Source organism: Urocitellus parryii, chromosome 1 (assembly GCF_045843805.1).
Source record: "Urocitellus parryii isolate mUroPar1 chromosome 1, mUroPar1.hap1, whole genome shotgun sequence".
Classification (NCBI taxonomy): Eukaryota; Metazoa; Chordata; class Mammalia; order Rodentia; family Sciuridae; genus Urocitellus; species Urocitellus parryii.
In genome coordinates, this window is record NC_135531.1 from 283,683,204 (window position 1) to 283,704,021 (window position 20,818).

The 20,818-nt window shown below is 50.0% G+C and overlaps 2 protein-coding genes across 5 annotated transcripts in view; both read left to right on the forward strand.

The window, feature by feature from the left end:
• Positions 1 to 13,674, forward strand: part of Septin2 (septin 2) — a 28,870-nt gene extending 15,196 nt beyond the window's left edge. The window contains exons 3-12 of the mRNA XM_077791349.1: positions 372 to 458; positions 1,697 to 1,820; positions 2,753 to 2,887; positions 3,020 to 3,137; positions 5,115 to 5,216; positions 5,585 to 5,730; positions 7,113 to 7,196; positions 8,473 to 8,530; positions 9,702 to 9,804; positions 11,936 to 13,674. Coding sequence (XP_077647475.1) covers positions 372 to 458; positions 1,697 to 1,820; positions 2,753 to 2,887; positions 3,020 to 3,137; positions 5,115 to 5,216; positions 5,585 to 5,730; positions 7,113 to 7,196; positions 8,473 to 8,530; positions 9,702 to 9,803 — 956 coding nt within the window. The 3' untranslated portion in view covers position 9,804; positions 11,936 to 13,674. The remainder of the gene's footprint in view (positions 1 to 371; positions 459 to 1,696; positions 1,821 to 2,752; positions 2,888 to 3,019; positions 3,138 to 5,114; positions 5,217 to 5,584; positions 5,731 to 7,112; positions 7,197 to 8,472; positions 8,531 to 9,701; positions 9,805 to 11,935) is intronic.
• Positions 13,675 to 15,745: 2,071 nt separating this feature from the next.
• Farp2 (FERM, ARH/RhoGEF and pleckstrin domain protein 2) overlaps positions 15,746 to 20,818 on the forward strand; it is a 96,727-nt gene continuing 91,654 nt past the window's right edge. For 2 of the 4 annotated variants that reach the window (XM_026414786.2, XM_026414791.2), the window contains exon 1: positions 15,746 to 15,822. The gene's annotated coding sequence lies outside the window, so the exon portion shown is untranslated. Of the gene's footprint in view, positions 15,823 to 16,066; positions 16,182 to 16,734; positions 16,839 to 20,818 lie in introns of those variants that run through there. The other 2 variants (XM_026414790.2, XM_026414787.2) reach the window with 2 other exon arrangements.

Genomic DNA, 20,818 nt, shown 5'->3' on the forward strand with positions numbered 1-20,818 from the left:
GTGCTCTGTGAGGGTCAGCAGAGCTCCCTGTCAGAAACCTGCTTTGCATTCTGTTTATCACAAAAGAAAGAACGACTCCAAAGTATAGTCCATAAATTTGTGAAGAGGTGAAATTGGGTTTCTAATCAGTTCTCAAATCCCATAGACCTCAATCCAAACTGGATAGCTCCCTGAGCTGGGCAAGTTCCTGTCCCTGAGCCTGGGTTTCCCCCTCTGTGGGCCCGAGGGGTGGTGGTGCCTGGTTCCTGGTCACGGTGTGAACAGGGTGGTGGTCCTGAGGCACCAGTCTAGGACTGCCCCGTGCTCACCCTCCAGAAGCATGTGGCACACTGTGGAGGAGGTCCTGACCAGGCTCTGCTTTCCATTTAAAGGTGAATCGGGTCTAGGAAAGTCGACTCTCATCAACAGCCTGTTCCTGACTGATCTCTACCCGGAAAGAATCATACCTGGAGCTGCAGGTAAAAAAGTTCCTCTGTGCTCACTGTAGCTCTGTGAATGTGCTGAAGAGTGCATCATGAACACTTCACCTCTAACTCTGTTTTGATGTTCTGTTCTAATGTTTTCTTGGAACACAAGGAGAACTCCACCTAGGGGTAGCTTCCTGCACCTGAGGCCCTGCCACCTTGGCTGTGTGGGTGCTTGACACACACCCATGTGTCCCTCCCGTGAATGTAAAAGACGGTCCCTGCCCATGTTGTTGGATAAGAGGACCAAGTGAAAGTTTTATGTCATTAAAATGCTGCATATGTTGGGGTGGGGGTTGTGGCTCAGCGGTAGAGCGCTCGCCTAGCACGGGCGGGTCCCGGGTTCCGTCCTCGGCACCATATAAAAATAAAGGCATTGTGTTGTGTCCATCTACACCTAAAAAATAAATATTTTTTAAAAATGCTGCATATGTGGATAGTCCCTGTCGCAGCAGGTGTCTGACTTGTTGGCATCTGAGTGTTCAGTGTTGGCTGCAGCATCCATCACTGCTTGTTCAGCGAACAGAGGAGCCCACAGTCAGCCTGGGTCCTGGGCAGCCACAAGAAGGATGCAGCCCTCTCACCGACTCTTACTCATCCCAAATTAACCATTTTAATATTGTCTCTATTTGTCTATGTAGTGTGGCGCAAGGATTGAGCCCAGGGCCTTGCACATGCTAAATAAAATAAGCTCTCTGCCACTGAGTTAGTCCCTGAATCATCCCCCCACCCCCACTTTTTTTTAAAGACAGATTCTTGCTAAGTTTCCCAGGCTGTCCTTGAACTTGCCATCCTCTTGCTTCCCCTCCCCTCCTATACCCCCCACCGCTGGAGATTGAACCTGGGGGCATCCTGCCACTAAGCTGCATCCCCAGTGGTTTTTATTTAAGTCTTGCTCTGGAATAGGGTGTCACTAAGTTGCTGAGGCTGGCTTCGAATTTGCAGCCTGCCTCAGCTTCAAGAATAGCAGGGTTATACATGTGTGCCTCTGCACCTGGCCCGTGTTGGTGTTTTTAACCTTCCCAAGGAGGGAAGGCAATCTTAATTCCATTTCCCTTGCTGACTCTGGGACTGTTTGACAGTCTCTGCATTACCTCTGAGCCCCTGCCTCCAAAGAGATTGAGTGATCTTCCAAATTACTTAAAATAACATTGGTAACAGGTAATTTCTCCTCTTTGCATACTGGCTTAGCTTTTAAGGTATTTTCTTTATTAAGTTTCTTTCTTTTTTAGAGAAAATTGAAAGAACTGTCCAAATTGAGGCTTCCACTGTTGAGATTGAAGAGCGTGGAGTCAAGCTGCGCCTTACAGTGGTGGACACTCCTGGCTATGGGGACGCCATCAACTGCAGGGACTGGTATGCAGCCACACAGGGCTCATAGCCCAGGGGTCCTGCACCATGCACTGCCAGCTGGTCTTCCTTCTGTGCCCGCGTTCACAGATGCCGTTAGGGAGTGGTGGTTAGTGAGTGGCTCCGGTAGCTCTATCTCATAAAGCAGTGAGGCAGTTTAAAACATTCAGTGCAGACTTAAAACTATTTAATGCTGACTTTTAAACTTTTAACCTTCTGAGGATGTTTCTAGGGAGTGAGGTTTCTCTCTGTGCAACCTAGTGGGATCTGAGGTGCAAGAGCAACACTCCAGCTGTCACCAGGGCAGGGCCTTGAGTTGAATGTGGGCAGTGGATAAGAGGTCACCATGTACCTTTCCATATGGAAAGCGGGACACTGTTTGCAGGTTGCCAAAGTTGTGCCTGTGGGTAGGTGCTGGTGGGCTTTGTCTTCACCAACAGGGAGGTGAGGCACAGGAGGACGAGCATGGTGTGCCCTGTGCTGTGCTGTGTGGAGAATCCACCTTGGTTGTGCAGACGCCCTCGGCTCTCGCTCCTCTAAGCCTGACTCCTGTATTAGGAGTCTCCCGTCTCAGTGTCCTGTGGGTGTGCTGTCCTGTTGAGCTGGTGACGTCATCCTGCCTGGGACCCCATGCCTCCTGCTCCTGCTTGCTCAGCTTCTCAGCCCGTCTTCATCACCCTGTGGGAGGGTCAGCAGACCCTGGCATCGCGGGCCACCCTCAGACCCCACTGAGCATGTTCCTCTCGAGCTGTTGACTCCTGGTACTGAAGGGAGTTTACACTTGGCAGTTTCCCGAAACCTCCTTTGGCGAATCTAGGAGTCCAGTCTTGTGCTCTTGATTTAAACGTGAATTTTTGGGTCGGTGTCTTTGGTGGAAGGGGGAGAAAGACTTGTTTCCCTTTGAAGTCAGGGGCTGCTGGCTTCTGTGTGCATTTCAGTTTCAAGACGATCATCTCGTACATTGACGAGCAGTTTGAGCGCTACCTGCATGACGAGAGTGGACTGAACAGGCGGCACATCCTTGATAACAGGGTGCACTGCTGCTTCTACTTCATCTCACCTTTTGGCCATGGGTAAATAACGCCCACCGAGGAAACTCGGCTCCCTGCACAAGTGTGCCGTCGCCCGCAGACTGTGTGTGCAGTACAGGGATCGAGATGGCTCTGAGAGAAAGAATGTCGTGATCTCCCTGTTCTTTCCTGCAGGCTGAAGCCCTTGGACGTGGCCTTCATGAAAGCCATACACAACAAGGTGAACATCGTGCCTGTCATTGCGAAGGCCGACACTCTCACTCTGAAGGAGCGGGAGCGGTTGAAGAAGAGGGTGAGTGCCACCTGGACCTGGCTGCTGCTTGGGACAGTGGGTGCCGGGGGCCGGGGAGTGGGAGCAGGAGGCGTCTCTAGCATCTGCCCTGAGTCTTGGGGACAGGACTCAAAGCACACCTGATGCTTGCTGTTTTGTTTTCTAGCATTTTGCCTTCAACAAAGTATCACATTTCAGTTTATTAGATTTTCTTAGGTAAAAATGCCCTTGGTGAGTGGCAGGTAGCTAGGTGCAAGGAGAACCCCCCAGTGTTGGGCTAAAGGTGGAGCTCTTGCCTTCTCTCCAGTGCTTCCACACCAGGGTGTGTCCGAGCAGGACGGTTCCTCCGGGGAAGGGAGAGTGCCCCGTCAGCTTCTGCCTGCCAGGGCCCAGCACCCAGCTGCTCTGTGGGAATTGAATGTGAACTTGGATTTCCATGAGATGGCAGATTTCCCCCCAAGTGAGCAGCCCTTTACTCTCCCAAAGCACCCTGTGTGCTCACCCCAGCGGGGGTGGTGGACGACCAGGGGAGTCTGCTGGCCCACCTCAGACAAGGAGCTTGTGGGTTTCATCTCCCTGAGTGCTGCTGGTCCTGTGCTGGGTGCAGTGTCCACCGGTGTCTTCTTGGTGCCCTCTCGTTGACTTCAGGGAGTCTCAGGATTTGTAGATATTGGCGTGTTCAAATCATCTCTCCTAGTTTGACTGTATGTTTTTGCCACAATAAGATTGTAAGCTGTATGTGGTCAGTGCTGTTGCCCTTTTCCGTATCATCTGAAGTACCTACCAGTCTTTTAGGAAATGTTTGGGCTTTGGGAGAGCGCCTGAAAACTTAGATGTTTTTGGCTTAACAATGAGCATTTTTAGTGAAGGAATTGACACCTTCTCTATATTGTTGTGTTAACTTTCCTTTAGCTGGAGGAGAGGGGTGTCAGGGTTAGATTGCTTTGGCTCTCATCCCTAGTTCTGTGCCTGAAACCTTGAGGGCCTGAGATGAGATGAGTTCCTGCACCTCTGCCAGTCCTCTGGTCCTCCCCCAGCTGTGGTGGACTCTCTTGCAGCCCTTCTCCAGCCCTGCCCCGTGGCTTTGGCAGCCTCCCTCCCTGGCTTTGGCTGCCGCCTTGCTGTGCTCTCGGCCTGCCTTACCTCCCTGCTCGCTGACCGCCATCCCTCCAGGATGTGTCCTGGGTTCTCCTAGGATCACATCATCTCTGGCTTCTGCGTCCTTCCAGGGATCTTGCCTCTTCCTGTGCAGCCAGGAGTCCACTTTGCACTGCTAAGCTCTGCCCTCCCTGCTTCTCTGCCTGTAGACACCCCCACATCGCTTCCTGGCGCCTCTCCTCCAATTTAAATGGTCTTCTTGTTCAGTCTTTCTCACATCTCATCTGTCCAGTGTGAGTCTTGGCCTTAGGAGGCCAGCGTGGAGCCGCAAGTGGGATCTTCAGGGCTGGACCAAAAGGAGAGCAAGTCCATGCCGACTGCTCAGTTCGTCCCACTTAGGAATAGGGATTTATGGAAAGGGGAAGATGTCAAGTATAGGGTGTACAGAGGTGAGTCTTCTCTGGAGTTAAGTTGGGAAAGATGGTGTGTTGAGAGCAAGATCTGTGATAACAAGACCCAAGCCACAGAAGGATTTGTATCCTTCTGAAATCAAAGAGCCAGTCCAGCCACGAGGAGGCAGGCTGCTTCGTGTGTACTTGGCCATGGTGGTGCAGGCCTGTGGCATCTGGGGCCGTGCCCAGCACACAGTGGCCACAGGGTGCTGGTTCTTCACTGAGACTGAGGGATGACTGCTGGTTCAGTTCCAGCCCCATCTCTCCTCTCCTGTAGGCCTGGTTGATAGGTCAGATTGCAAGATTTCACACCTAAGGACCATTTTAAATGTTGATAAAATGGTTTCAGAATAACTTTAACCATTCTGGTTCTTATTGACATTTGGATAATTTTGATATATTTCTAATGTGATGAATTAGACTTGACCTGGTTTTGTCTTCCATTCAGATTCTGGATGAAATTGAAGAACATAACATCAAAATCTATCACTTACCTGATGCAGAGTCAGATGAAGATGAAGATTTTAAAGAGCAGACAAGACTCCTCAAGGCAAGTGCTGGCTGCAGGGCACATTGATAGCAGCTCCTGTGTCCTGTGGTCCCTGCAGTGAGAGGAGAGAGTGGGCAGAGGGCAGGCTCGCCTTCAGAGAGTGTCTGGGTTGGGCCAATTACAGTACTCATTTGCTTCAATATGTTAGACATGGCTTCCACTGCAGGCGTGCAAGTGTCATTGCAGGTTTGTTTTCTGATTGTCTCACGTGGGAAATGTCTGACACTCTACCAGATGAAGCATGTGTGCCCTTAGCTCCCAGGTGAACGTGTCGTAGACAGTGGACGGACAGGTCTCTGCTGGTGTTCTTGTGTTCTCAGCGAATGCTGGGCTCCCTGCTACAGCCTGTCTGCCGTGTCACTTTCCAGGCCAGCATCCCGTTCTCTGTGGTGGGGTCCAACCAGCTGATCGAAGCCAAAGGCAAGAAGGTCCGAGGGCGCCTCTACCCGTGGGGTGTGGTGGAGGTGGAGAACCCCGAGCACAACGACTTTCTGAAGCTGCGGACGATGCTCATGTAAGGCCTGGGTGTCCCCTGGCAAGGTGGGCCAGGGGGCAGTGCTTCCCCGGTGGGTGCACACAGCCCCCGCTAGCTGCAGCCGGCATGGGCTGTGCATCCACACTGTGTGTCCTCGCCTCTTCAGTGACATGTATCTAAGTATCTATCCATTGTGCTCTCCACCATCCCCAGATCTCTAATGCTAATGGGAGACTGGACCTAAACTATGGTTGCGTGTCCTCAGCTCTGGCAGGGAGATGGTCAGGCTCCTGGTGGGTGCTGGGCAGCACCCCAGACCCAGCTGGCACCCAGTGCTCCTGAGTCATACTAGGTGGCCCCCTGAGTATTGCGTTTTCTTCTCATTTGACAAGTACAGTACACTTGACTAGAGAAATAGGCTTTACGCCTATGTCCATTACCGTTATTCCTGAATGAAAGCATCTTGCCGGAGATGCAGTTCTTTTTGTTAATGTGTACTTGTACCTGCTCGTGGGTGCAGTGTGATGTTTGAGCTCCCGTGTGGAAGCATGTGCAGGACAGCAGCGCTCAGCATTTCTAGGTCACCCCTTCTTGGTGCCGCCTTCTGTTTTTTTTAAGATCTGTGTCTATTAGAAGGCTTCAGAGGGGTTTGGGTGAGTTGAACGTTGGTGTGTGTGCTCCTCTGTCTCAGCATAGCAGTTTTTAGCAAGTGGAAGCCAGTGAGCTCTGACCATCCAGGCTGTCTTTAGAATGATGCGATGCACTGTGAGTCGTCGGGGAACACTCGTCCAGCCCTGGGCTCTGTGGACCCCCATTGTGGGGCATGGACCCTGAGCACAGAGCGAGACAATCCCCACCTCAGCACTGATGTGTGTTCTCAGAGTGAGCCCCCCATCCTGCGTAAACAGGACTGAGTGGGAATGTCTGCTCTGAGTGCTTAGAAAAATTGGGCCAAAGTACCATTCACCATAAGAAAAATAGGGGATCTTACTCTGATAAAAGAGCAATTGCCTGTTCCTCCTAGAGATCTTTTAGAATATGCATTCTACTTTGGACATCATCCACCTAAAACCCTCTACCTCTCTGCATCTGGTCTCTCCAGTGACCATGAACTCCTGTAGGCACTAGCATTCCCTATGGCAGAGGACAGTGCAGGGCACACCAGGCCTCTTGGGTGTTGGTGCACTGTTGACTGTGGTAGCAGAGGAGAGCCACACCTCACTAGACATTTCTACAGCCATGTTTCCTTGGGAGATTCCAGCAACCTACGCACCTTTACGACATGGTCTAAGGGTGCTGTTGTGCTGGGTGAGCAGTTTCCTTGTGCACCCTTACCACATGGTCCACAGGGCGCTGTGAGCGGGGTGTGGTCCCCCTGAGGCTGGCATGAGCTACTTTTGTGTATGCCTTTTCTCTTCCAGCACTCACATGCAGGACCTCCAGGAGGTGACCCAGGACCTTCACTATGAAAACTTCCGTTCCGAGAGGCTCAAGAGAGGCGGCAGGTGATCCCACTGTCTCCCCTGAAGTGCTGTCCCCCCCCCCCGCGGTGTGTCTCAGCTTTCACTAAGCAACATAAGCTTCCTACTTAAACACTGTTCAGGGAAAGCCAGGTGCGGTGGTGCACACCTGTCATCCCCGCAGCTGGGGAGGCTGAGACAGGAGGATCATAAGTTCAGAGCCAGTCTCAGCAAAAGTGCAGTGCTAAGCAACTCAGCAAGATACTCCTCTAAATAAAACAGGGCTGGGGATGTGGCTCAGTGGTCAAGTGCCCCCTGAGTTCAATCCCTGGTACAAAAAAAAAATTATTCAATGGAGTTGCTGCTAGTTTAATCAAATCATGCTTTTCTAGCCTTGAAGGGAGAGGAAAAAAATAGCTGGGCACACACCCCTAATCTCTACTTGGGAGACTGAGGAATACCCTGAATTCAAAGCCAGTCCGGACAACGTAGCAACACCTTGTCTCAAAATGAAAATTAAAAAGAGCTGGGGATGTAGCTCAGTGATAGAGCACTTGCCTAACATGCCCAGAGCCCTGCATTGAATCCCCAGCAGTGCATATACTCTTCCTCCTTCCCTCTCCCTCCCTCCTTCCCTCCCTCCTTCCCTCCCTCCCTCCCTCTCTCTCTCTCTCTCTCTCTCTCTCTCTCTCTCTCTCTCTCTCTCTCTCTCTCTCTCTCTCTGTCTCTCTCAAGGCCAGAGCTTATATTGGTGGTACTTCTAAAGCAGCTCCGTTTTCTGCTTAGAACAGAGTTTAATGAACAAATAAGTGGAAATATAGCAGTTGTTAAATATTTCGTGTATCTAGTTCATCTAAAATATGTTCTTTTTAACGAAGAATTGTGAGCATGCATGAGGTATATATTAAGATCTCATTTATCGTTTTGACGTGGGAACCAGTTATTAATCAAAGTTCTAGAGGCAGGAGGCAGCGGTGGAGAGGCCTCTCCTACTGGGCTTTGGGCCTCTGTGTACTGAGGGAGCGGCCTCCATCCCGTGGGCCAGTTCTGACCTGCTCATGTCCTGCTCCTTCAACACACTGACCGACCTTGCACCTCTGCAGGAGTGTTCTTGAGAGGAGACGTGTCATCACTCCAGCTTGGGGCAGGGAGTCTCCTGAGCTTCTCATCTCCTGGCGTTTATGCTTTTCTTCTTCCTGTTCCCTTTTTTTATGTGTTTGATTTTTAAAAATGATAAAGATATATAAAATCAAGTAGGTGTTTCTCAGAATTCTAAAGTGAATTTTTAGATGATACCATTGTCACTTCTCTCCATTCTTAGGAAAGTGGAGAACGAGGACATGAATAAAGATCAGATCTTGCTGGAAAAGGAAGCTGAAGTAAGTAGAAAATGCTCTTCTTACAACTGCAGCAGTTTGGTTTATATCCAAATATCATCTGTAATTAGTTTGTTATAATTTAATGTATAATATACCCACTTTATGTATTTAATCGCATCTAGTAATTTAGCTAAAAAGCATAGAAACAGTATAATAATGTGACTGATTTTTATGAAATGTTTAAAAATAATTCTTTCCATACATTAATAGTAACTAGAAAATAAAACAAAACTGCCACTGGCATTAGTTATCAAAAAATTGAGAAAAAATAAGTAGGACTTCTGGGGAAAGAAATTGAAAAACTTTACTGAGAAGATTTTTAAAGACTATGATAGACGTGCAGGTTTGTAGGTGGGAAGACAGTACAGGGTTACAGTGCTCCAAGTTGACCTCTGACTTCAGCTCTGTCAGAGCCTGTGGCCTGGCTGTCTGTGTTCATTCTTCTCCTTCGAGTGAGGGCCGATTCAGTCATCCTCATGTTTGCTTTGAAGAATACGCATGGGAGGTTCGGGAAGCTCTCTGAAAACTGGACTAATGACAAGAGGCTTGCCTTACTGATCCAGAGGCCCAGATGAGCCTTGGCCACCCACATGGCATCTAGAGGTAAATGAGGGATGTCAGCATGTCCTTTGGCAAAGGTGCCCCAGGCCTGCTGGAGAGTGGAGTGCAGGTGTTCAGTAGAGGTTTGGCCACAATAGACTGGCCTTTGGAAAACAGAAGACTCGCATCTTTGGGTAAATCAACCCAGTGTGGATCAAATAGTTAAATATTGCAGCCATCACCACAAAGTTACCTGAAGAAAATTTGAGTAAATGTTTTAGTGATGAAAATCAGTAAGGATCAAGACGGACAAGTCCACTCTTCATCGCTCTGACCTCCTTGCCCTTCAGAGGAACATACTCTTTCCCATACCCCACTGACCCACCTTTTAGGTTAAAAAATATCTCATTGCCTTATTTTTCTTAAGTTACTGCTCTGTTGATAATATCTGCATCTTCCTTGAATTGTGTTCTTTTATTATTTACATGGTTTTCTGTTACACTATTGGTCCTTTTGCTGGTTTGTAAGAATTCCCCGTCTTAACACGTCTAGTGTTTGGGGAACCACAGAACAGCACAGGTAATGTTGAAAGACTGAACAGTCACGGGTCTGGCTTGCACTGTCTCCCTAGCTCCGCCGTATGCAAGAAATGATTGCGAGGATGCAGGCGCAGATGCAGATGCAGATGCAAGGCGGTGACGGGGACAGCGGGGCGCTCGGGCACCACGTGTGAGGTGACGTGTGCATTGTAACCTTTCAGAGTCCCTGGTGTCCGTCAGCCTGGAAAGCAGGCACCTGTTTCTGAGGGATCTCACTGTTGGTTCACCTTGAATATGACAGGCTCCTCCTGAAGTCTTACATGGATAACACCATTAGCCCTAAATAAGAAAGGAGTGCTTCTAAAGTGCACTGCCACCTGCCATCTAGTAAAGCTGTTTAATATTTTCTGAGCTTACAAATGTGACTCAGAAGAAAATTTGTAAATACTTTCATTAGTCATACAATTAAAAATTTGTTAATGTTGATAATCTGTCTTTAAGGGTATAAAAAGTGTCAAGTGTTGTTAAGACAGCTCGTGTAGATCCAAAGTAAAGATGCCTTGCAGATAGATTGAGGTGCCTTTGCTAAGGATGGCTGGGCCATGGTGTGGGGAGCCACGCAGATAGACCAAGGTCCCCTTGCCGAGGATGGCTGGCCTCTAGGTTTTCAAGGCAGCTCTGTTCAACCATCAGTAATTAGTAAACAGGATCCTGCAGACACCAGGGCCCTCAGGACTAGAAAGGCAGAGGTTCACTCCCATCAGCTCACAGAGGAAAGGAATGATAGGCAACATCAGATAAAGGCTTAAGGGTCCCAAAAAGAAAATCACATGGAGACAAACAGATGGCACAGGCAGGGCATGAATGAGTTTGAGGTGGGAGAGATCTTCGGAAGAAAGCTGGACATTAGGGAGAAAGTCTTCGCTGCAGTCTCAGGACCTCATCCTGGAGGCATGAGGCAAATCATGGAGTTTAGCTGTTCATTCAGCTTCTCACTGCTGTGACTAAAAGGACCCAACAACAAAAACTGTAGAGAAGGAAAAGTTAAATGGGCTCAAGGTTCAGAAATCTCAGTCCATAGAAGGCCAGCTCCATTTTTCTGGGCTCAAGGTAGGGCAGGACATCATGGCAGTAGAGCGTGGCCAAGGGAAGCAGTTCACACAGTGTTCAGGAAGCAGAAAGAGAGGTCTCCACTTACCAGATAACATACTCTAAAACCATGCCCCCAGGGATCCACCACCTCCGTTACCACTCAGTTGATCCCTGTCTGGGAGGGGATTGATTCACCTATGGCGCTGATACTCACAACCCAGTCATTCTCCTCTGAACCCTCTTGCACTGTCTCTTGTGAGCTTCTGGGAGACCCTTCACATTCAAACCATAACATTAGCTGAAACGTGTGTAGGTAAGACAGAAAGCAAGGATTCCCCAGACCTCCACAGCAGAAGGATGGGTGGCCACAGAAGGGCCAGGAGGACTTACTGGGTCACTGGTCACTGAAGCAGTGCCCCTGCCTTCTGCAGCTTCCTGGGGAAGGTCTGTTGAACAGCAGGTATATTAAAAGACAGCATGACTGGCTTGACAAGTTCCTGTAAAGGCAGTGTCTGTCCACACAAACCTGGCTGGGTGTCGCTGCCCTCTCATCACCTGGGGAACTCTGTGAGTCTCAAGTCAGTACTGCTGCAAGGGTCTGACGTGCCTAGCCTACTGGCACCTCACTAGAACGGGGCTCTTGCCTCCAAAAGCTGGCTCTGTGTGACCAGGGTTGCACCTGACCAGAGCGAGGACTCATGGAGAGAAGCCAGGACTCCAGGAGTGACTCCCTTGAGCAGGAGGAAATGACAGTGCTTGCTTGTGGTCTCTTCCCTTGTAGAAACTTTATGAGGTCGTGGACATTTTCATTTCTGGGTATTTTTCAGTTTTTCAGTGCTTCCATGTTCCAAGCATCTCACAAATGCCTTTTTTTTTTTTTTTTTTGTATCGGGATTGAACCCAGGGGCACTTAAATCACTGAGCCACACCACCAGCTCTTTTTACATTTTATTTTGAGACAGGGTCTTGCTAAGTTGCTTAGGGCCTTTGTAAGTTACCCAGGCTGGTTTTGAACTTGTGGTCCTCCTGCCTCAGCCTCCTGAGCTGCTAGAATTACAGGAGTGCTTCCCCACGCTCAGCGTATTGACATCTTGATTTAGATAACTCTCTTGGGTCTTGTAAGCCCATCCTTTTGCTCAATCTGTGGCCTTTGTTGTGCAAAGAAATAGTATTGTCTGTGACCAAAGCAGCAAGCATTGCTTCATTCCTTCTTAAATCTGTTTTACTTTTCCAGAAAACGCTCTTGGATACAAAGAAGAACACATTCCTGATGAATGCCACATCGCAACTTTCCATAAGATCCTTAGAAGGGTGCCCATCTACATTTACAACACCTGTGCCTGAGAATTTAATTTTTTTAAACTATTGGTGTGTTTTGTATGAAGTACTTTTAACATTTGTATTTCACTGCTATGTTATACTTTATACTTCATGAGGTAAACGCTCACTTTTGTTTTCTTCCTTAACTAACCACTAATATTAGAATTGATTTCCAAGTATCAGAGTGTGTAATTAATATTGAATTCCCTTGATTTAGTTGGCCTGATTAGTCATTGATGAGCACTCTTGACATCTAGAACATTCAGATTTACCAGGAGTGTTCCTTGGTGGTAGACGTGTGCCTGTGACAGAAAGCTGTGCAGTCGCTCCACATGGAGACTCTTCCTTCATTTTATATTTGTGCACAACAAACACCTAAAACCAGTTTTGCTGCTATAGTTCAATACTGTTAATCTGCACATTTATCTATTAACCAAGTAGAAAACAGAGTCACCTAACGAGATACGTTTACACTTGAACAACTTCTAAAAACAGGCTTTAGGCGTGGGTTGGAAGAGCACTTGGGATTCTGATGCTAGGTCATTTTTAACACCTGTGCAGGGAACTCCCCTGTGGACACTTGTCCTGTAGGCGCTGGAGACGCTGCTGGGCTGCCCTGTGGAGAGCACAGCAGCGAACCCCAGCTTTGTGCTGCTGCAAGCTTCTTGGCACAGTGAGAGTCAGAAAACTATTTTTTCTCACCTAAATTAGAAAAAATTTTTAAAGAATCCAATTTTTAGAAATTTTATACTGCACTTTCATGTATTTCTGTTACTGCAAGTGTGAAATAACCCACCTCAGCAATGGTTAATTGGGGTCGTTATGACTGTCTCACCTATTTTCAGCCATCATCTTTCCTTCATCTTGTGGTTAGAATGAAAGGCATTTTAAGTCTGTCCTGTAGGCTGCTAGACAGGTGTCCACCATAGTTACACTGGGTGTCCTGCTATGCGTGGGGCCTTAGCTTTCCTGCCCTTCCCATTCCTCCTGCTGCCAGTGGGGCTCTTCAGCAGACACTTTCTCTCCACTTCTCCCAGCACCAGGAGAGTTGACTCCAGAGGGGTGGGACAAGAGATGACGGTTACGGAGGGAGCAAGCCAGCTCAGTCTTTTCATTTTGCTGCAACAGGAGGAGTTGAACTGAAGAAGGTGTTTGATGAGAGAGAGTGATTTGGGGGGAGGGCTTGTTTTGTTTTGGCCAGGAAAAAAAATAAGATGTGATAGTCAAAACGATGGTTATGAAGGTGTTTTGCAGGAGGTCGCTCCGTTTTCTCGCCTGCTTTGCCCCTCACATTATCACGAGCAGTTCCAGACCACTGGAAGGCAGTTGATGATCTGGATTATCTTGACAGTTATGGAAAAAGTTACTAAAAGCATTTTCAAGCAGTGTAAGCCCTGTGTGTTTGGGTCAAAGTGCTGCTTAGTGCTAGGTGCCACCTGATGGTGGGGTGTGGGCCAGGAGGTCTACAGGGTGTCACTCTTTTGAATCCCATTTTATTTTGTTGTCCAAATCTAAACATACACTTTCTCTACTAGATAATTGCTCTTACTGAGATCTTACCTATAGAAATATTTTTGAGATCAATTTACACAGCAATTTTGTATGCATTTAAACTAACCTTTTTTTAAAATAAAGCACTATTGTTTAAATATTGAGAGTAGTACTCATCACTGCTTCTTTACAAGGGAAGGCGTGAGGTCTTGGGGGGACTATGCAAAGCCCCCAAAGCATCTGTGTATAAATCATGAAGCTGATTTCTATCAACAGCATCTGCACTGGATAACTTCACATTAGAGATCCCAGCCCAAAAGAAGGTGGACTGCACAGGAACTATTTAAGGTGATCAGATCGTCTGTACAGACAGTAGGAGATCACCTGGTAAGAATTAGCACTGATAAGATGGATAAGTGGTCACTGACACGTGGTATCAATTAAAAGATATAGCAATAACTATTACTAACTGTAGAGATAGGTGACTATTGGAAAAGTATCCAAGAAGAAATTTCTATGGCAATTTTTTTTTATTTTTTTAATCGAATTCAGGGCACTCGACTACTGAGCCACATCCCTAGCCCTATTTTGTATTTTATTTAGAGACAGGATCTCACTGAGTTGTTAAGCACCTTGCTGTTGCTGAGGCTGGCTTTGAACTTACAATCTTCCTGCCTCAGCCTCCAGAGCTGCTGGGATTACAGGCTTGCACCACTGCACCTGGCTCTTGTACGTTTTTAAGAGATATACTGTGAATTCACTACAACTTTATTGAAGGAAACTTTGGAAACCTGGACTTGATCCTGGTCTGGGTGGCTGAGTGCCTCCAAGCCCAGGCCTCAAGCCCCATGGGCATCTCACTGACCCCCATTATCTGAGGGCCTGCTCGGCCCCTGTCCTCCTGCCAATTCCTCCTGAGTGGCACGCTGAGTCCCCCGAGTAATGAAGCTCTGGCCATTCCAGATCCTTGCCTGCTTGGTTCCTTCACCCCTTCCTCACCTTCCCTTTTGCCAGCACAGCCAGAGCCAGCTATGTCACTAGGTTGGAGCAGTGGTTCTGGCCATGGGGGACACTGGGGTAATCCGACCGCTCAGCAATTTCCATGCATCCTTCAGGTCTTCGGACCCCGAGGCTGCCTCGCTAGAAGCCAGGGTTCGTTCCTCCCATCTTGTCCTGGGGGAAATGGTTGGGTTTCCCTCACAAAGCCGGAGCACTCACTTGAAGCTTGCAGGTCGCCCCTGGATTAAGTCCCTTGATTGTTTAAGTGCGAGGACAGCCGCAAGTTTGGGCAAGATCTTGAAGGCTGCCATGTTAATTCAATTAATCCCCAGGGAGAAGAGCGCTGCTGTGAGTCGCAGGCATAGAAGATTGAGGGTCTGGTCTCCATGTCTACGCCCTGGTGGGGATCCCAAGGCCAGAGGGCGACTGCAGTTCCCCGTGGCAGTATCTCAGGCCTCCGTCGCCGCGCGGCCTGTCTTCTGTGCTGCCCTTCAGTGGCTCCAACTATCCCCGGGCCACCGTCCAGTGGCCCCAGAGGGGTGCACCGGGACTATGTTAGGAAGGAGGCTGGCGGCCAGAGCTGGGGAAGAGGGTGGGGAAGCTAGGAGGGTCTCGCGGGAGGAGACCCGCAGCCCAGCGCCAACTTCTCCATTGAGCCGAGGCCCCGCCCAGGCCCGAGTCCACTCCCCAAGCCTAGGCTCCGCCCAGCGAGCTGAGGCCCCGCCCAGGTCCGAGTCCACTCCCCAAGCCTAGGCTCCGCCCAGCGAGCCGAGGCCCCGCCCAGGCCCGAGTCCACTCCCCAAGCCTAGGCTCCGCCCAGCGAGCCGAGGCCCCGCCCAGGCCCGAGTCCACTCCCCAAGCCTAGGCTCCGCCCAGCGAGCTGAGGCCCCGCCCAGGTCCGAGTCCACTCCCCAAGCCTAGGCTCCGCCCAGCGAGCTGAGGCCCCGCCCAGGTCCGAGTCCACTCCCCAAGCCTAGGCTCCGCCCAGCGAGCCGAGGCCCCGCCCAGGCCCGAGTCCACTCTGGGGGAGGTCCCGCCCAGCCAGCCAACGCTCTGCCGAGATTTGCGGCCGACCGCGGTGTCCCCTTCGCCCCGCCCCTTCCCCGTCGCCTGACCCATCAGAACTGGGTGCCGCGCTCGTCGTGTTCCGCGGAGCCCCGCCCCGGCGCCCCGCGGGCCAATCGGCTGCGCGTCCGCAGCGGGGGCGGGACGGCGCGGGGCGCGGGGGCGGCGGCGGCTGAGCGGTCGGGAGCGGGCGGCGCTGGCGCGGGCCACCTCACGGCGGGCGGCGGCGCAGGCCTGGCAGGCCCGGTGAGGACGCGGCGCGCGCGGGAGGCACGGAGGAAGGGCGGCGGCCTGGGCGGCGGGCCGGCCGGCTAGGCCTGGCTGAGCGGACGGCGGCCGAGGCCGAGGCTCGAGGCCCTCGGCAGGCCCGCGGGCCGCCGGGGAAAGTCCACGCCCGTCTCTGAGGCCTTCGCCGGCGCGGCGGCTCGTCAGGGGTCCCCTGGGCCAGACCGCTCTGTCCCCGGGGCGGGGCGGGGCGGGGCCGGGGCCGTGCTGTCCCCCGGGGCCGCGCGCCGCGGACCTGCGGCCCCCGGGAGCACCGCCGGGAGCCCGGGTGGAGCCCCGCAGGGCGTGCGGCCTTCCCTCCTGCGGCTGACTGCAGACTCGTAAGCGGGCGCCTCCTCAGGGAGAAGTGGGAGGGCACCGAATCCCGCCCCGCGTCGCCACGTCGGGGTCACCGGCGCGAGCTCCGTGGGTCTTGCGTGTGGCTGTGAGTGGGGTTGAGGTGTCCCTGAAGGAAACCCTGGAGAGACCTGCGTTCCGGGGCGCAGTCTCCCAAGCAGGGCTCTGTCCCTCGTTGGCCACCACGAGGACCGCTGTGAAAACGCCAGTGACTTTCCAGTGGCCTGGGTCGACGGCGGTTTCTCAGTGCCACGGATGGGGCAGAGGGTGTTTGGGGTGGGGACGCATAGGGGAAGTGACCTTCAGTTCTGGGCCTGGCGAAGTAAGTGGTCGTGAGTCCCGAACCCCGTAGGGTAGGTGTAGAAGTGGTGCCTAAAGTATTCCCAGGAGACATGCCCAGGTTTCACGATCCTTTTTAAAAGTACCAGAAAGGGAGGCTCAGAGAAGTGGACTGGCAGGATTAGGGTGGCACCTTGGGTTGTTTGCAAAGCCAGGCGACACCCATCTCTGGTTCTCCTGTGCCCTTCCTTTGCCCAGGCTGGTCACCACTTGGCTGCCACTCCTGAACTGGATGCTGACAGTGCGTTTGGCTGAACTGCAGAACTTTCTGCTCATGTACATAGCAGGGATGTTCTTAATAGGTCAGTAGGTTCCTTTCTATCAGTTCTTTTCCCAAAGAGGAAGTTGACATAAGATATATTCATTGATTCCTGCCTTATCCATAAAATTAGTGCAAAATTTACCTGCCACACAGGGTCTTTGTGAAGAGTAAGAGTCAATTTTAAAAATCTATAAGCATTGTTCCGGGCACATAGTAGATGCTTAATAAATGTCAGTAATTGTGAAAAATATCATCTGAGTAGACAGTAGAATTGGTTAACCCTGGTTATTTACCAAAAGAGAAGGGAAAAAAAAAAACATTGAAAAAGAATAGAATTGAGTTACCTTGCTTAGAGGGAAGATAGGAACGCAGTTGCCAAAGCAAAGATTAATGCATGGATCATTCCATAAGAGCCTGTTTAAATCCACTTGGTCCCAAGGAATTCTGTTTCCTTTTTTTCTTTCCAAAGAGGCCTGCCTCTGGTCACACCAGACAATACACATTTCTCTTATATGGCTTACATTTTCACTCTGTGCATTTTTTCCCTTCACCAACTCACCTATCAGTTCACCTGCTTCCCCTTTTACTCACTCACCACAAGCATTGTACATACAACCTAGTGCTCCCTGGCAGGCAGAACTCCATTGTTTAGATCAGGGTGTGTTGCTGGGCACCGTGGCGCAAGCCTGTGATCCCAGTGGCTCAGGAGGCTAAGGCAGGAAAATCAAAAGTTCAAAGCCAGCCTTGGCAAAAGTGAGGTGCTAAGCAACTCAGTGAGACCCTGTCTCTAAATAAAATACAAAATGGGGCTGGGGATGTGGCTCAGTGGTCGAGTGACCCTGAGTTCAATCCCCAGTACCAAAAAAAAAAAAAAAAGATCAGGATGTGTTAAGTCATTTATTAGTATCTTTGTCATTGCAGGGGTCTGGTTTCATCCTTGACAAAGGGGGTTTAAAAGCTGAGTCCCACAGAACTTAATATGGTAAAGTCTAGTGCTTGGCAGTTTTCTGGGGAATGTTTATGTTGGTGATTCTAGTCTGGAATATGTGGAGAGCAACTAGCAGTATGTGACCATGATTTTGCTTTGCGAATCCCAGTTTTGAAAACAATCTGATAAACGAACCAGCGTTTTTTGACCAATGAACATAATTTGACAAACCCATTCCTGTCCTTCCTCCAAGCAAAATTTAAACCATTTTGATCCATAGAAATGTGCTTAAAATTAAGCCTTAACCTAAAAAGTAAAATGGGGTATACAGTAACTATTATGTTCTAAAAAATATGTGAGGACATAGATAAGATCAGGAGGAAGTTAGGGATGTAAGAAGCTTTTTAGTCAGAGGGTTGTTTTCCCCTAAACTGGTGTTTTAGTTTATTGCTATTTTAAAATTCAGAAGCAGAAGGGCACAGTAATGTGGTAGCGTACAGTGATGAGTCTTGCTTCACCTCCTCTCTCCCTTGGCCAGCACGTCCTCCCGATTGCCTCTCAAAATAGAAGCCACGTCCCAGGTGCAAACCCTGCTTCATGTCTTAGATTCCATCCCTTGATCCACTGGAGTCCTCACAGCCCAGCTCAGGTTGCAGCCCCATTCCTCTCAGTTGTCTCGGGGCCCCACCACACTCAGCCTTTCACCTGCCTGAGCACACACTGAGCCCTTTGTCTACCTGGTTTCCCAATCCCTGTGAGGCCCAGACCCGCTGCATTGTTCCCAGTGCAGGCCAGGCTAGCAGTGGCCCCTTCCCCTTTCTTTTGGCTGTCTGGGACTGCAGTGGGCATGTGGCCCTGGTGGCTCACTCACTTGCCTCTGGTTAAACACATCTCCCGGGGTGCCCAGTGCACTCCATGAGTGGGGTTGAGGCTCCTGGTGGAGCTGAGTATGCACCAAGACATTCACTTTTCTGAGCCTGAGTTCCTTGAGCTGTAGCTGTGGGAATAAAGCCAACTGTGCAGTCCTTGTGAGCAGTAGTAAGAAAGATTGTAAGTAGAGGGTTTGGCATGGGCTCCCGGCAGGGGTGGTCCCTCAGGATGTGGTAGCTGCCATCAGCAGTGCCAGGACATTCTTGAGGCCTTTCCTGTGGTCTTTTTGGTGAGGCCTCCTCCAGTCTTTCCACCTGCCGGATTTTTCTCTGCCACCCTTGCTTTACTTTCTCCAGTGCTTCCTCCGGGTTCAGCAACTGCCTTACCTTGGCCCACTGTACTGGAGGGAACTCTGTTAGGAGCTCCTATATCCCTAAGTGCTGCAGTCTGGCTGGGCACAAAATAACGGAGCCTCCACGAGGCACTTGTAGGTTCAAACAGGAACTACTTTATTGCCCGAACTCCCACGCAGGCCACCCACCTGGCCCTTCCAGAGGAACTTCACCAACCAATGGGAACTCCCCAGGAATCCCCGGGAGAACTCTAAAGGGAGAACTCCAAAGTAGCGGGCGCCCCCCCAGGGGGACAGCAGGGGTCTATATACAACTGAATACACAGCTTAACTTAACCATCATCATCCCAATGGCTCGCTGGTGTCACCTCTCAACCACTCCCTCTGGCAAAATGCCAGGTGCCATCCCTACTCCAGACTTGGCTGTAGCCCTCAACACCTAAGCACTTAGTCCTTCTTGATTGAGAAGAGGTACTCAGTAAATGTTTAAAAGCATTTCAGATTCTATCAGGTTTCTGGGCCCTGTATGAAACATACAGTTGGCAGGGTGGGGCGGGGTGGTCTTTTTAAAAAAGAAATATAAAGTTGCAAATAAAAATTAGTCTAGAAAATACGCATTGTTTAGCATGAGAAAAAATACATTAGTACAGTTTTGAAAAAGCTGAACAGTAATACAGATATAATTGAAAAGTGTCTGATAGTTAACTGATGTATTTCTATTATACTTTTTTTTGGGCTCCGGGTTACTAGAAGCCTTTTTGTATGACAGTAAGAAAACAGACTTCATTGACTCCTCCAACAGAGTTGATGAGGTTTTATTATTGTTAGGATGCATAAGGCATTATTTCATATATATAGAACATTTGTTTTTTGTAGTAACTTCTAAAATCTTGAGTTCCAGAAACATAGTTGATTCATTTCATTTTCCACAATTTCATTGAAGAAAAAAAATGCACATCCAAGACGTACTGGTAATTGTACATCAAAGACCGCTGTTTTGCCCACGGAGAACTGACATGTATGCTACAGTTCACATGGAGGAGGGTGATGTCCACAGATGAGCATCTGGCTCCTGCATTCAGTCCACCCAGGCTTCTTTTCCACTGCCCATGCACTTCTCCTGCCAGTTGCCATTGGGCCCATTTCATGTCACCTCAGGACCCCAGCCTTGCACCGTGTAATGAATGAAGCCCTGGTGGTGTACGGGGTGATTGATAGCAGTATCCTTGGTGGTTAAGATTTGGATGTGAGGTGTTCCCCAAAAGTGCCTGTATGTGTGGGGGAATATTCAGGGGTAAATGATTGACGAGTAAGAGCTCTAATCTGATCAGTCCATCCTAATTTGAATGGACTAAGGGGTAACTGTGGGCAGGCAGGGCTTGGCCAAAGGAGGTGGGTCACTAGAAGCTGCCCTAAAGGGGCTCGCCTTTCCTACAGCTCCTCCCCCTTTTTCTATGCTCCCTGACTGCCTGGAGCAGAGCAGCACCCTTCTACCATGTTTTTCTGCCTCCCCTTGGGCCCAGAGCCATCGAGTTGGCCCACCATCTGCTAAACCTCTGAAACTGAACCAAACTGAACGTTTCATCCTCTAAGTTACCCTTGTCAACCAAAAGTTCATACACTGGTAATCCCTTAGATGTGCACAGAGGTAACTGCGTACAGCATAAATGTGCTCCCCCTCAGTGTGCCCTTAGCTCCCCTGCAGACTACCTGGCATACAGGGAAGAGGGACAAAGGCAGCTGCGAGTGACTGATGGCAGTCAGGGTGACTGCTGTGGAGCTTGACTCAGGGCCTCCCCAAGACCTCGGGGGAGCCTGTGTGTGAAGCCTGGGACCCAAACCAGACTGGCCTTGTACTCAGATGCCTGTG